Below are 15620 nucleotides of genomic sequence, written 5' to 3'. Positions count from 1 at the left end.
TTTGTTGGAATATTAGATCCCTTAGATAAAATCTATAAGAAAAACAAAGGTAAAAATTGCCATTACACTGAAGAAACTTAAATACTACTAGTTTTAGGTGAATGCTTTTTGAATAATGTGTCGATTATAAATGACTGATACCAAAAATTATGTACATATCAAACACTGTTTTGATATAAAAAAATAAAAACTTAATACGCCTAATTACAACCATTTGGAGCTATTTTGGCAACACTTTCATCTGAAAAGTTGTACTAATTTGGGTTTTCTTTTTTGGTCTTGGTAGGAAAGAAATAGTGATACTACCTCCAAAGCGAAATTCAGATAATTTCTGTCAAAGTAAATAACTACTCTCATTGACTTAAGCCAGGGGTCTCCAAACTTTTCAGCCCGAGGGCCACATTGACTATCAAAAATAATTTCGGGGACCAGAGATTCTTCAAGGCATCTTTTCGGGGTGGTGAGCTCCCCCTCCCCCCACACTAAAATATAATTTATATAGAAATATATACAAATTTCAAGTGGGCAAAAAGATCTCCGCGGGCCGGATGAGAGGAGCTCGCTGGCCGCATCCGGCCCGCGGGCTGTAGTTTGGAGACCCCTGACTTAAGCTGTAGGGCCTATATGTTTTCTATCTGATTTTAAAACAATAGCCAATAATGTTAATTTAACCCTAAGGTACACAGAAGTATCTCTACAGACAGCAATAACAATTTAATGATAGGAGTGGGGCCAAATGATACAGATAGTACCAAGATGTGTCTGGATTCAGTATAAAATTAAAGGGATGGTGCACATACTTGTATAACATTATATTAATGGGGTGGTGAGGTGACATGTTATAACATAACATGGAGGGGGCGTGGTGATGCATTGTCATTTTATTTCATTGGGTGGTAATAGTAATAATAAGCCATCTTGTATTAAAAACTATTTTTATTTTGATTTATGAAGTGTGTTTTGTCCTTTAGGATGATTTAATGAGGGTTGATCTTACATATATTAAAGCTTAACAACTGATTTAAATGAAGCAGCAACTAGCTAGTTTTCTGAAATGACATTGTTCCCATTAATTAAAAAAACAAAACCTTAAGTATAACTGGTTTGAGGGTGGAAGGGAGTGATCCCTATAACTATATAATATTGTGGGTAGCAGTCTAACATCAGTCTAATAACAGTGATGTTTTTATATTACGTAATATGTGCATGGTCTCTTAATAACAAGATCTGGTAATATCCACTATAAAATGATCATTAGAACCTAGAGGAGACATTTTAATGATTTATAAGTATAAGAGAGCTTTGCTTTTGTATTAGTACAATTATACAATGTATTCTTATCGTATAGGAAATATTTTTGTGTGTCTATGACCATCAATTATACAATGTATCAATCTTATTGTAAAGGAAATATTTTTGTGTGTCTATGACCATCATCTGGCTCACTTGGCCACACCCACATCTCAAGGCATTTAACCACATTCTCCCTGTGGGCCAAAGACCACATTCTCCCTGTGGGCCAAAGACCACATTCTCCCTGTGGGCCAAAGACCACATTCTCCCTGTGGGCCAAAGACCACATTCTCCCTGTGGGCCAAAGACCACATTCTCCCTGTGGGCCAAAGACCACATTCTCCCTGTGGGCCAAAGACCACATTCTCCCTGTGGGCCAAAGACCACATTCTCCCTGTGGGCCAAAGACCACATTCTCCCTGTGGGCCAAAGACCACATTCTCCCTGTGGGCCAAAGACCACATTCTCCCTGTGGGCCAAAGACCACATTCTCCCTGTGGGCCAAAGACCACATTCTCCCTGTGGACCTCGGTTCACATTTTTATAACAGTGAACTGTTCATTTTAAAACATTCTGCTTTGTAACATCAATTAAACCTTTATTTTATTATGTTTTATTGTGTTCAGTAACGTGTTTTATTGTTTTGTTCCCTAACTTATTTTTTTTTAAAATTCTGTTCTGTAACGTGTTTTTAAAATTCTGTTCTGCAACATGTTTTAAAATTCTGTTCTGTAACTTGTTAAAAAATCTTGTTCAGACCAAAGAGTTCCTTATTTTGGTGGTTCCCTGAGGCCGCGATGTCTTTGTTGTGTCACCCAGAATGACTTAAGGGCCCTTGGTCCTTTGCACACACATTGCACCTGCTCATTTAGACGTCAGCAGTATTTGTTTTTACTTGAAGCCCCGGCTATATTCTGTTGAGCCCCCTGCTCTTTGATACTATTGTTCACTTATATTGCCATTATAGGTCTATTTATAGACGCAAGAGTGTGCATCAGTTTTTGAAGTTCATGCACACACCTAATACAGTGTTATGATTAGCCTTAGGGGTCATCCATAAATGACGTCACGCTTTTTTTGACGATTTTTACCTCCCCCCCTCCCCTCCGTCACACGTCGTCACAAAAAGCCAGACCCCCCCCCCCCTAAAATGACGTCACACCTCAACCTACAACCCCCCTCAAAATTGCAGTTGAATTTTTTTAAACATCGATATTTTTCCAAAATCTTGTCTAAACTATTACAATTTATTAAAACAGTTATCTAAAACGCGAAATAACGTCTAAAATTCGTTTTCTAACATTGCTTTTTTATAATGCAAAAATGTGACGTCGCAACATCTGACCCCCCCTCCCCCTCATCACACATCGTCACAAAATTACGTACCCCCCCTCCCCCCTACGAGTGTGACGTCATTTATGGATGACCCCTTACGGGGGAATCAAAAGTTACGGAGAGGTTTAGAATCAGTAATTCAGATACCGGTTTTTAAATTAATAGTCTATTGAAATTCTTTATAGTCTATTTTTAAAAAAAGCACGTCATGACAATTTCAAATAAATCTAGCCACAACAACGAATGCTAAATCACAACACCGACCATCAATAAATGGCGTGTTCATTGGCGATGCGTTTTGTGGTGCCAGTTACACATTTCAATAGTTCATTTCACTAGAGTGCCGAGAAAATGTGTGCATTAATCACCGTTTGAATATACGGTAAATAATGACACGCTCTGTTGACATGTATAATACCGTCAGAATTCCTTTTGTGTGTGCTTTTATTGACGTTGTTGAGTAGTAAGACCTTAAAAAACTGTTCTTTGGTGCGGGTAAGAGAGGGTTTACACGCTGTCTAAAGAACTAATGTTTGGTGGAATAGAGCTAGATTGAAGGGTGGATTGTTTTCTAAATAAATGGTGATATAATAATTTCCCAAAGCTATTAAAATAATTGGTGTCTTTTTTATTAGGAGTAGAATCTGTATAAGGTAGTTTACTTAGCGGTGTTAGAAGTATAGAAGGTAGTCTACTTAGCTACCATTAGAAGTATAGATGGTAGTCTACTTAGCTACAGTGTTTCTTCCAGACTTTTTTCTCCGGGGGGGGGGGGGGGGCACTTGAAATTTTCGGGGGGGGGGGGGGGGAGGGGGAAGAGATGCCTGGAAGAAACTCTGCTTAGCTACGTTAGAAGTATAGAAGGTAATCTACTTAGCTACCGTTAGAAGTATAGAAGGTAGTCTACTTAGCTACCGTTAGAAGTATAGAAGGTAATCTACTTAGCTACGTTAGCCCTTTGTGAAAAAAATCGATGGGTAATCGCTAGACTTGACCATGTCATCCTAACATATAACACTCGTAGTTATTGATCTGCCTGACGATGAGGTATGGATGCGCAGTCTCGTGCCTTGACGGAAAGTAGGCTTACAGTCATACACAAGGGGTCGGGTTAGTGGGGGGGGGGGGGTTGAGGCTTAGACTAAAAATTGTAACGTGAGTGACGTGACTTTTAATTTTTTAAATCTCAAACACTGCAAATATAGTTATAAAACAAAAAAAATGGTGGAGGGGGGGGGGATAAAATTAAAATAAGTAAATGTCAGGTATCAGTAGTTAATTAATATGTGATTACTTTTTTTCCCCACCCATTCATTTCCTGGTGATTAGCTTCAACCAACCTCGTTTCTGATTCATCGACTGAACAAAAACGTGTAAAAGGTCAAGATTTTCTTCTCTGCTAAGCTGTTTCATTAACCCCAAGTGATCTCACTTAACACTTGAAACATCGCCCGGCTCATAGGTTCGGCTACTGACCGCCACATCATGTCGGCTCCAGCCCTACCCGACCCTGCCAGGTCAGGCGTGACCAGCTTCCACGTGAAGCCGGTCCGACGCACGTAGCCGCTGGACCGTGACGTTTGAACCATGAGCGGGAGAAAACATTAACAGTAACCACAACCCGAACTGTAGCGGACATTCCCGGATTTTGTAGTGTCGCCAGATCTCGCCCATAGGATGGAGTCGGTGACGCGGGTCAAAGACGAGAAACCCCCCACCCCCCAGCAGCAGACTCAGCAGTTCCAGAGCCTGCAGTTCCAACAGCAGTTACATTCCCTGCAACAGCAGCAGCAGCAACATCAGAGCCTACAACAGCTGCAGCAGCAGTTGCAGCTTCAGGCGTTGCTGTCGGCGGCTTCGCAGTAAGTTTTTAAAAAATTAAAATTCTCTTGTGTATGTGAGTGGCAGTGTGGTTGCTGTAGCTGGTGTGTGGGTGATAGGTTCTTGTACCAGTAGTGGTGTGTGTCGTTCATTGCAGTGGATGTAGTTGTGGCGGTGTGGTTGTGCTGATGACAGTAAGGTTGGTTGTCGAGTGTCTTTTTGTGTTGGTATGTGGCTGTCGAAGATGGATGTGTGTGGTTGTGTGTGGTGGGTTGCCGTAGGTTGTATGTGTGTCGGGTAGTGAGTCCACAGGTGTCTGTTTTGTGGTTGCCGTATGTGGTTGTGTGTGGTTGCCGTATGTGGTCGTGTGTGTGTGTCAGTGTGGTTGCCGTATGTGGTTGTGTGTGGTTGCCGTATGTGGTTGTGTGTGTGCTGTCAACGACTGCCTTGTTGCCGTATGTATATGAGCGTACACAGTTTGATGTTGATACACACATATGCCAATGTAAAATATCTCTGCCTGTGTAAACACTCGCCACAGGTGAGTCCACAGGTGTCAGTGTGTAAACGCTGACCGCAGGTGTGAGCTCCACCTGTGTCGCAGGTGTGGCTGTAAGCTCATTGCAGGCGTACACCGATAGTGCTATTACAGACCTGAATGTAATTAACTGCCGCAGGCATGAGACAGACTACTACGACAGGCGCAGTTCTTGTGTATACAGTTGACAGTGTGAGTTAGCAGTGCTGTTACACGTATTGGCCTCTTTGTGTAAATTCATGTTGCATGTGTGAATGAAAGGTTTCACATTTTTTACACTCAAACGCCGGCGTCCATTGTTTTTGTTAATGTTATCACAAAAAGCATTGCATAACATCAGCCATCTTATCTTGATGAAGCTATGAATACTAAAATCGATTTGGGAATATTCAATGTTTCTATGCCTCAGAAGGCCTGAATTAGTTAACAGAGATACACATACTATGTATTAACGACAATTTTGCTGGGGAATATTATTTAATATACTCTTCTATAGTAGGGCCTACATGCCCCCCCCCCCCCCCCCCCCGAACGAAATGGAATTTATATAGAAAATATACTTTTGACAGTGTGTCGTCGTCCCCTCCCGCCCCCCGGAAATTGTTGTCCGCCCTCCCGAAAATTTCAAGTGCACCCCCGGAGAAAAAAAGTCTGGAAGAAACACTGATCACGCCCCTATAAGTTAGTGCTATGTGATGACGTAGAGTGCAGAAAACAAGTCTAAATTTAGACGGATCACGACAGGTTCAGCTTTGTTAAGATCTCGTTGAGGGAACGTGTTTCTGACACGCACCACTGACCGCCAGTCACCGCTGGATGTCGACACCCGTCACGCTTGAGTGGATGAACAATCCGTCGATTGATTTGTTATAAGACAAAGGGGACGATAAGTCGGCGGGGAGTGACAGCTTCTGTTGTGTTGGTTGTATAGAACCTATGTTAGGGAGTAGTGGACAGTAGACGTCATGGTGGGCAGTTGTGGACAGTAGACGTCATGATGGGCGGTAGTGGACAGTAGACGTCATGGTGGGCAGTTGTGGACAGTAGACGTCATGATGGGCGGTAGTGGACAGTAGACGTCATGGTGGGCAGTTGTGGACAGTAGACGTCATGATGGGCGGTAGTGGACAGTAGACGTCATGATGGGCGGTAGTGGACAGTAGACGTCATGGTGGGCAGTAGTGGACAGTAGACGTCATGATGGGCGGTAGTGGACAGTAGACGTCATGGTGGGCAGTAGTGGACAGTAGAAGTCATGGTGGGCAGTAGTGGACAGTAGACGTCATTGTGGGCAGTAGTGGACAGTAGACGTCATGGTGGGCAGTAGTGGACAGTAGACGTCATTGTGGGCAGTAGTGGACAGTAGACGTCATGGTGGGCAGTAGTGGACAGTAGACATGGTGGGCGGTAGTGGACAGTAGACGTCATGATGGGCAGTAGTGGACAGTAGACGTCATGGTGGGCAGTAGTGGACAGTAGACATCATGGTGGGCAGTAGTGGACAGCTTTAGTAGTGTACTGTTAGGACCCTAGATGCCAACAGCTGCAAGTTATAGAAATTTATTTCATACCCGTGTTTCTGAATGCCACTGACTTTAATGGAGTCTTCTAACAAAGGGAGGTAAACTATTAAAACACACTACTCGTCAATGACGACACAAACCCCAACACCCTACACTGAAATTACTACTTGGGGATAGCGTGGTCGGGAAACAGAGCGTAGGATCATCTCCATTAAGTCCCGAGTTAGAACCCACTGACAAATGAGGTTTGTTAGTCGGGTACAGCTATATCTTCCAGGAGAGCAAACTCCACAATCAAACAACTGCTGCCTTGTAGTTTGTTCTTGGACGGACAAAGACTACTAAAGCAAATCTAGAAAGAAAAACAGGCTCAAGTCATGGTCAACATGCCATTATGCGCAAACTCGTTGACATCTATTTAAAAAAAAAATATTTGTGTCGGAGAAAAAGCGGTTAATAGTTCAATCAATAACAAAGAAAACGACTACTAACCAACCCAACACACCTATTTTTAAAAACTCCTTCTTTACGATTGTATCAATCTTTCCTTTTTTTTTACATACATAAAGGACGAACAGCTGGCTTTATGTTTGTTGATGCAGTTACTCAAAGTAGACATACGTTACGAGTAATATGTTAATAGTTTACCCCCCCTCCCCCCTTTGTTAGTAGACTCCATTATAGCCAGTGGCATTCTAAAACACGAGTATGAAATAAATGTCCATAACTTGCAGTTGTTGGCATCTTGTGTCCTAATACTACTAAAGCTGACCACTACTGCCCATCTACTAACACCTGATAGGTCGTCGACAAAAGGGCATATTCCTAAACTAGTTTACTTATATAGCAATACTTCCACTACCAGTCAAAATCTAGGGCTAGAATATCATTGTCGATTATTTCCATTTTAAAAGTGTGGGTACGGCTAATCCGTTATGACCTAAAGCTATTTAGATTGAGTGTCTATAATATTCTTGGCCGAAGGCTTATATTGGATTTGAGTCATGGTTTTGGTTATCGATATTCGGGAAAGGGCTTTGCCTTTAACGATGATACCGATTCAGTGTATGAAATTTGGTAGTTGCCGTGTTTGGTCTTTTAAATTAATAAAAAATAGAAGTACTAGTAGAAATCTACATCTAGATACAGAATAGTTACCAGACAAAAAAAAAAACAACTCATGCGTAGTAAAGTAGTTCTGTGGGGTACTTGATGTTGTACATGTCGTGTGGATGACAGGTGTCATCGGAAAACATACCGTAGTCAATAAATTTCCGTCCCGACCCTAATCCCAACCCCCGGGCTGTCGCTATCGAGGTATCCATCGAAATGTTCCAATATTAATAGCTTTTTGTGTTGGACGCCATGCGTGTGACGTCACGCGGCTGACGACACACGAACAATCATGGCCGCTGAGCATGAGATAAAAGCTTTAAAAAAAGTATCGCCGATAACTCTGCTAGTTACCGTATTTACCGTAAATAATGGATGCACGGACCATGCCCGATTTCATGAATCTTAGCATTTTTTCTAAGTTTAGACATTGTCTATTGTTTACGTTTCAGCGTGTTAATGTGTGGCTAATGTATCATTTACCGGTTCTTTCTAATTATAAGCGCTTTTCATGGCTTGCTTTGTTAAAGGTTAAATATAGCGTTGACATGAAAAGTTTTTGAAGAAGATACCGGTCTTTTGAAAGTCACTGTTGGCAACCCTTGTGGTTTTTTTTTTAAATACTGATCAGCCTCAACCAGCTGATGCAACAAAATTTAACCAGATGACCCACCTGAACTAACCAGCCGTGCCCAGCACGCTACACATCCTGCTTTACCCTGAGTGTAACGGTGTGTGTGTGTGCGTGAGAGAGACTGCTCACCATTCAAGTCCGCCTGACAGCCTGCGCTCATCGCCTTCCGTTGACCCACCGTTTGCTCCGTGTTGCGAACACAGCCCCGTGCTAATCAATGTCGTTGGACATATTCTACAATGGCCGATTTTTCATGTACTGATTTTTAGTGTAATCGATACGAATCAATGTGACAACGATTCGGTGACATTCGCGTGGTTTTACCTTTTAAACTATTTCGAAATCGCTTCTTGGTGATTGGTTGTTAAAAATAGAATGCTGACAGTTAAATAAAAAGGTATCGCGGTGTTTAAGTGAAGTGAAATTGACGTTGAGTGAAAGGTCTGCTTTGCAAGGAACAGAAATAGTACACTCTTAGGTTAATTCAAACTGTAGCATATCAATTTTTTTAAAGGTCATAGTGCTGAAAAAGTAACTATTTATTATATAACTTACAAATAACATAATGTTTGCTTTGTTTCGATTTTGTTTTCTACACCATCAAGGCCAAAACCAGCCCTTTGTTACATTTTGTTTTCAAATCTTCGGACAAATTCGTTTACCTTCTGTTAATCCAAATAATTAATTAAGTAGCTGTGCTATTCGTGTATTTAATAACGTATAGAATTCAGAATTATATGTTCTTTTTAATTATTGACGGGTTTTAAAAAATGATCACTGCATTATGTTCATTTATTCTCGACAGGTTAATAAAAAAAGTAAGGATATTAATTTTTAATTTAAGCCCAGCGACGTCAATGATTGGTTGAATGTGTCACGTGGTCGTATGTACAGACGCCGTGCTTTGGTTGGCTGCAAATGTCGCAGCTTGTCCTACGCTCAAAGCTTCTCATTAATTCAATCACATAGTAAGGGAGTCGCTGAGTTATGAATCGAACAGGCGCCCGGGGTTTGACTGAAGCTTTGTCTTAAAGCCCGAGTCACCCGCCTCAATACATACTGCACGCGTTTCTCATGCACTTAGAAATAGGCGCTTCGTTTGTTAGCGGCTGAGTAATCTTTAAGCCATCTTTTAAATTTTTTTGTTTTATTACTTGTTTTCGAAGCTGGGTAGCCGACAACAGCTGATGGTTATAGTGGCTGGTCCATAACAGCTGGTGTTGATACTGACCACAGCTGGTATTGATACTGACCACAGCGGGTGTTGATACTGACCACAGCGGGTGTTGATACTGACCACAACTAGTGTTGATACTGACCACAGTGGTGTTGATACTGACCACAACTAGTGTTGATACTGACCACAACTAGTGTTGATACTGACCACAACTAGTGTTGATACTGACCACAGCGGGTGTTGATACTGACCACAGCTGGTGTTGATACTGACCACAGCGGGTGTTGATACTGACCACAGTGGTGTTGATACTGACCACAGTGGTGTTGATACTGACCACTGCGGGTGTTGATACTGACCACAGTGGTGTTGATACTGACCACAGCGGGTGTTGATACTGACCACAGTGGTGTTGATACTGACCTCAATGATGTTGATACTGACCACTGCTAGTGTTGATACCAGTGCCGGCGCCAGGTTATTTAGCGCCCTAGGCAAAACGTATAAAAACGCTTCCTTTCACACAAATTAATTAAAATTCATTAAAAGTGACATATTAATTTATTATTAATTGCCTAAACTTTAAAAGTAGACATCAAAATCAAATTTTACTTGCCTCTTTCGTTGCGAAAGTAAAGTCCACGAATCTACTTTGTATTTGTAGATCATACAAAGTAAAGGAAGAATCTGGGCGGGGCTTCGCCCCTAGCGGAATAGATGCTTGGAAAAAAAACTGCACGCTAAACACTTTTTAGATTAGAAAAAGTAGACATCAAAATCAAATTTTACTTGCCTCTTTCGTTGCGAAAGTAAAGTCCACGAATCTACTTTGTATTTGACGACATAGCCCCCCCCTCTACAAACATTAAGTACGAGAGAAATGGCCCGTTGAGGAAGGATACAACGGGCGCTAGGCTGATAGTGCTATTTTCTCGGTACTTTAATTTATACAAAATATAGTCATAGGCATATCCCTAAACCATGCACCTAATCTCATTCATGACAAAAGTCGCATTTAGAGTTTCTTTCAGGCAACTCTACTTGGGAGGAGGGGGCTTCGCCCCCCCCCTCCCCCTCACACACACTCCAAAACATGTCTACCGTCCCATTCAACGAAATATAATTATATACTTTTTCCAGTGTCCGCCCCCTGCCAGAAAATTCTACCCCCGCCCCCGAAAATTTCAAGTACCCCCACCCCTCTCCGAGGAGGAAAAAGTCTGAAAGGAACACTGGTCGCATTTGTAGATCATACAAAGTAAAGGAAGAATCTGGGCGGGGCTTCGCCCCTACCGGAATAGATGCTTGAAAAAAAAAACTGCACGCTAAACACTTTTTAGATTAGAAAAAGTTCCCCCCTCCGGGGAGGAAAAAGTCTGTAAGAAACACTGGTGTCGCGCTTAGCCACTACCCGAAGAATTGCATTAAAGAAATTGCAAGAAAACAACTTTTTAGATTAGACTAATTAATTAGGCGGTCATTTTATTATAGAGTATCGATGAAGAAATTTCTTTTGAGTTGGGGAGGGGGGGGGGGGGAGCTCAGACGATCTTACGCGGGGGTGGGGCTTCGCCCCTACCCGAAGAATTGTATGAAAGAAACTCTTCACGCAAACCACTTAGATTAGACAAAATTGCCTTTTTATTCAATGTTTACTCGAGAATCAATGACGTCATATTACTGTGTGCACTCTCCGGCTTGATATTATTTTCTACTATATGACGTCATATTTCGTTTTCGTTTCACTGTGAAAGTTTTTAAATTGCTTATGTTTTCTCTAGAGCGTTCTTGTCAGATAGATACATAGACAGATAGATAGATACACAGACAGCGAAACTATTATTATAGATTGCAATCTACAACGGCTACTGATGTATTTGTTTTTCAACTTAAGCTCTATATAATTTTTATAGTATTAATAATAACTTAAAGTTATATTTATATGTAATCGGTCAACCTAAGCTGCAGGAATTCGAAATGAATGTAAAGTTAAGCAACGAATTATCTCCCATTTGAAAATCCAAATAACAAAATTTTGTTCAAGGGAAATAACTTTCACAAGAATTGCCAAATAAATCAAGTGTAACTAAGACACGTTTGAAAAACACAATAAAATGCTCCAAATTTCATTACGTAATACTTATAACAAATCTTTTATATTAGCTATGTAACCTTGTAAAAGCAATATATTTTACCTATTGAATACTTAACTCTGTGTTTTGTTTGAAATTCTTAAAACGGTAGCTTTATTATAACATACTTCTATTCAATTATGATGACATACATATAATCAAGCACCCTTATATCTCCATCAAAACTTAAAATTTTGGATCTCTTAAATAAAGGGATGTCTTTGAAAAAAATCAAACACGGGTAACTGTTTTAGACATTGCTAGATTTATTGATTAAATATAAAAAAAAATTATAATTTGAAAAAAAAAGTTTACAGTTAGTTATAAATTCCATCCTATTTAATAATATATTAATACTTTAAGAGTGGTAATATAGATTCCTAAAAACTAAAGATTTTTGTCAACTAGAGAATGCCTACCTTTCTTGGTAGTGTGTTCCGTACTGAATTGACTAACTTACGATAAACTCGACTACTCGATATTCTCTACTATTTTCACAACACATATCAAACTTCGATACCTAAACATAACTAGACTCGATGCTCCAGAACTACGACACCAACTCGATTAACTTCACCAAGCTCTACAAACGATACTCCCAATCAACAACGATTTCACTGGACCTACTACTACACTTTAACAGTGAAATAATTCGATACCTTAATACCACAATAATCAAACTCCCGAAGTCCAGAACTACGATACTTCATCACCTACATTCTCATTTCCCTACTACCAATCAGATTTCACTAGACCCTCAACTACACAACAGCCAAATAAAAAAAATACGACACTTTAATACTTACTTTATACCTACGAAACCATATCAGCAACAGCCTTCCGCCGTTACTCCCAAATCTAAAAGGGTCATAAAAACTTACCAAACAAGTGACAATACTTTGAACATCCCGTCATTACAAAACTATACACCAGGACATATTTCTAATTCACAGTCAGAGAAAACGAGACTTACAGTTACAAGCCCTATTAAAATTAGATAACCGTTTAAAATGTTCGAAATTTAAATTACGAACTTATTTAATAGTTTTCTACAACAATTATGTGACACCAAATTAAAAAGGAAAAGTGACTGGTAAAAAGCGCCCCGACCTTTCCAACTTAGGGAGGTAGGGTTGCCTTTTTACCATCGCGAATAAATATATGCCTATATAGACCTAATTTTGGGGTGGAGGTGCAAAATTGATAGTTCGTCCTCGGTGCCGAAATAGATTGCCACTCCTTTATAAAAGTTATTAGGTACTTTTCGATAATAACGATTACAACTATTGCGCCCCCTAGGGATGGTGCGCTAGGCGACCGCCTAGTTCGCATTATAGGTATCGCCGGCCATGGTTAATACTGACCACTGCTAGTGTTGATACTGACCACTGCTGGTGTTGATACTGACCACTGCTAGTGTTGATACTAACCACTGCTAGTGTTGATACTGACCACTGCTAGTGTTGATACTGACCACTGCTGGTGTTGATACTGACCACTGCTAGTGTTTATACTGACCACTGCTAGTGTTGATACTGACCACTGCTAGTGTTGATACTGACCACTGCTAGGGTTGATACTGACCGCAGCTTCTGCTGATACTGACAACTGCTAGTGTTGATACTGACCACACTTGGTGTACTGACCCTGATGATATTAACCACTGCTGTTGTACTGATGATACTGACCACAGCAGGTGTTGATACTAACTATAGCTGGCATTAATGATACTGACCACAGCTCATGTTGATACTGACCACTAAAGGTGCTTGTATCACAGCTGATTGTATAGATTGGATTATCCTGCTACTGAACTATTTCGCGAATCCTTGCCTTGTTTTTATCCTGATCCCTCCCGCAAAAACCTGAACGTAAAAATCAGTTTAATTAATTAATTAATCGAGCATCAACGTTAAACGATCTTGTTGTCATCACGTGTAGGCGAGAGATGCTCACAGTCTTATCCCGTGCTAACGGATGTGTCAGTTTTTCATTTGAAATCGAGGCGGGTAAACTAAAAATGCTGATGTCAGTACATGGGATGCGTTGATCTGTTGTAGTTTTTGGAAACAACCTGTTGTCAGACTTGTATTGAAATGACTAGCACGGTCTATGGATTGTGGTTAAGGCAAGGAGAGAATCTGTATCGTAATCTTGCCAGGATGCCATTGATAGGATGCTACTTGATGATGCCGATACATGAAAATCTGGCCTCAATTTCCGAGTGACGTGAGCGTTTGGTGTAGGTGGCAGCACCATAGCCATACACCGTCACACGTGACGAGTACACAGGCACCCAGAATGCAACAAAAAAAAATGGCAGATGTTAGATGAATGGCGCCTTCTTCCATACAATACAGGCATTCAAACCTGACGGACAAAAGTTGGTGCTGTTGAACACCCCACCCTTCTTTTCCCTCCTCTCTTCACTTCATCCCCCCCCCCTTCACTGCAGCACACCAAACACCAGTAATTGTAATTTATATACAAAATATGCAAATACAATTAAATAGCGTGTTTAGCTGGGACTTCCCACGTTTTTTGACACCTTGCAAAAATGTCACACAAATTATATCCGATCAGGGGGGAGGGAGGGGGTGCGGTTGCGCGGTTGTTTGCAGTAATTTATTTGTATGAAATAAGGTAAAAGAGAGACAACCCGTACAATTGTGAATAGAAAATTTTTGTTTCTTGATGTTGTGTACATTCATTCTTTTCAGGATTCACTATTTGTTCGTCTAGTTATGTAGATTAGTTTCTATCTTCTAAAATGGAGTTACGATATATTTTGCCTATTTAGTTATGCCAACGTTTACAATTAAAGTTGTTTATTTAAAAAAAAACGGTTTTAAAGGAAAAAATTTCATACGCTTCTAGTCGCATAAAGCAATAGTTTGTTTTTGGACTGTCGCCTGCTCAGGCCCGTAACTGCTATAACGTTTCTAGTCTCGTCGGAGAGCAAGTGGTTTTAAGTAGGTCGCACCTGCCCTCAAAACTCGTCTCCATTGAACGCGGAAAGTCCGTTCACAACCAGTGCGCTTTTGTTTGGGTCTGTTCAAATGGTGTGCTCGCGTTCTAAAAATACCGTGGTCATGTTTTGCCGCGGCAGTCCAATGGTCTGGCTTTGAAATCTTCTGTGGTCTGTAGCGGTAGATGCTAATTGCCTGCGTTGCTTTGTGAATGTATACAATAGGCAAGCTCTTGACAGCATATATTTTATTAGCTTCGCGGCAAGCAAGTCACAGTGACATTAAGGCTTTGATGTGTGTGTACATTGGTTCGAGTGAAAAGTATACTTCCCTTTTCGAACCTGCCGGTCCATTTATACATTGGTACTTAACTGTTGTGGTTCGCTTTACGAGGTGGTGTGTTGACTAGAACTACAGTAGGACAGCTGTCCACTACAGTCGAGTTAACTTGTCCACCCTACATGTCCTTCCGCAATATTTCACGCCAGCGAAGAAGCTGCATCTTATTATTGGATGTTATGCATCCCACAACTGTTAGGTAGCCGTATATGAATATGTATAAGTTAGCGTACATCAAGGCTATGTGATGTAATTGTAATTACTTTTAATTAATCTTAAAAGATAAACTTCTTTTAAATTTACTTCCAGAAATAATATTTGATTTCTAATTTTTCAATTAAAATACAATTTTTTTTGTGTGTGTAAATAAAAAAACAAAAAGACAACAGCGAAATAACAGTAACCTTACTAACAACAACAGCAGTTCATAAAACTGGCTTTGAACCATGTTTGCTCAGTTCAGGGGAGCTAATTAACATTTACTTGACTTGATTATATAGAGTTGTCCCGGCTAGGTCGCGCCTATGATGGTAAGCATTCTTGTGTAATGGTTACAAATGTGTAAGTGAAATAATGTCCCCAGCGGTAACTGCTCATAATTAAGTCTACGTTAGCAACATCATAATTACCCGTTGGCGTCCATTGCAACATGTGTGAGGGGTGGTGCCATTTGATATGTTGGGGGGGGGGGGGGAGGTGGAACAATGAGACTCAGCGGTTTATTATCGTGGAATAATTTTGTGAAT

At 40.7% G+C, this 15620-nt stretch overlaps 1 protein-coding gene across 6 annotated transcripts in view; it reads left to right on the top strand.

Annotated features, from left to right (window-relative positions):
- The window catches only part of LOC131955894 (nuclear receptor coactivator 3), a 97136-nt gene that overhangs the window by 2439 nt on the left and 79077 nt on the right, over positions 1 to 15620 (top strand). For all 6 annotated transcript variants that reach the window (XM_059320196.1, XM_059320194.1, XM_059320197.1 and 3 more), the window contains exon 2: positions 3958 to 4490. In XM_059320196.1, coding sequence (XP_059176179.1) covers positions 4306 to 4490 — 185 coding nt within the window. In that variant the 5' untranslated portion in view covers positions 3958 to 4305. The remainder of the gene's footprint in view (positions 1 to 3957; positions 4491 to 15620) is intronic.

Source organism: Physella acuta, unplaced genomic scaffold (assembly GCF_028476545.2).
Source record: "Physella acuta isolate Inbredline_101_S28 unplaced genomic scaffold, ASM2847654v3 ptg001112l, whole genome shotgun sequence".
Taxonomy (NCBI): domain Eukaryota; kingdom Metazoa; phylum Mollusca; class Gastropoda; family Physidae; genus Physella; species Physella acuta.
This window is presented reverse-complemented; position numbering and strand designations above follow the sequence as displayed.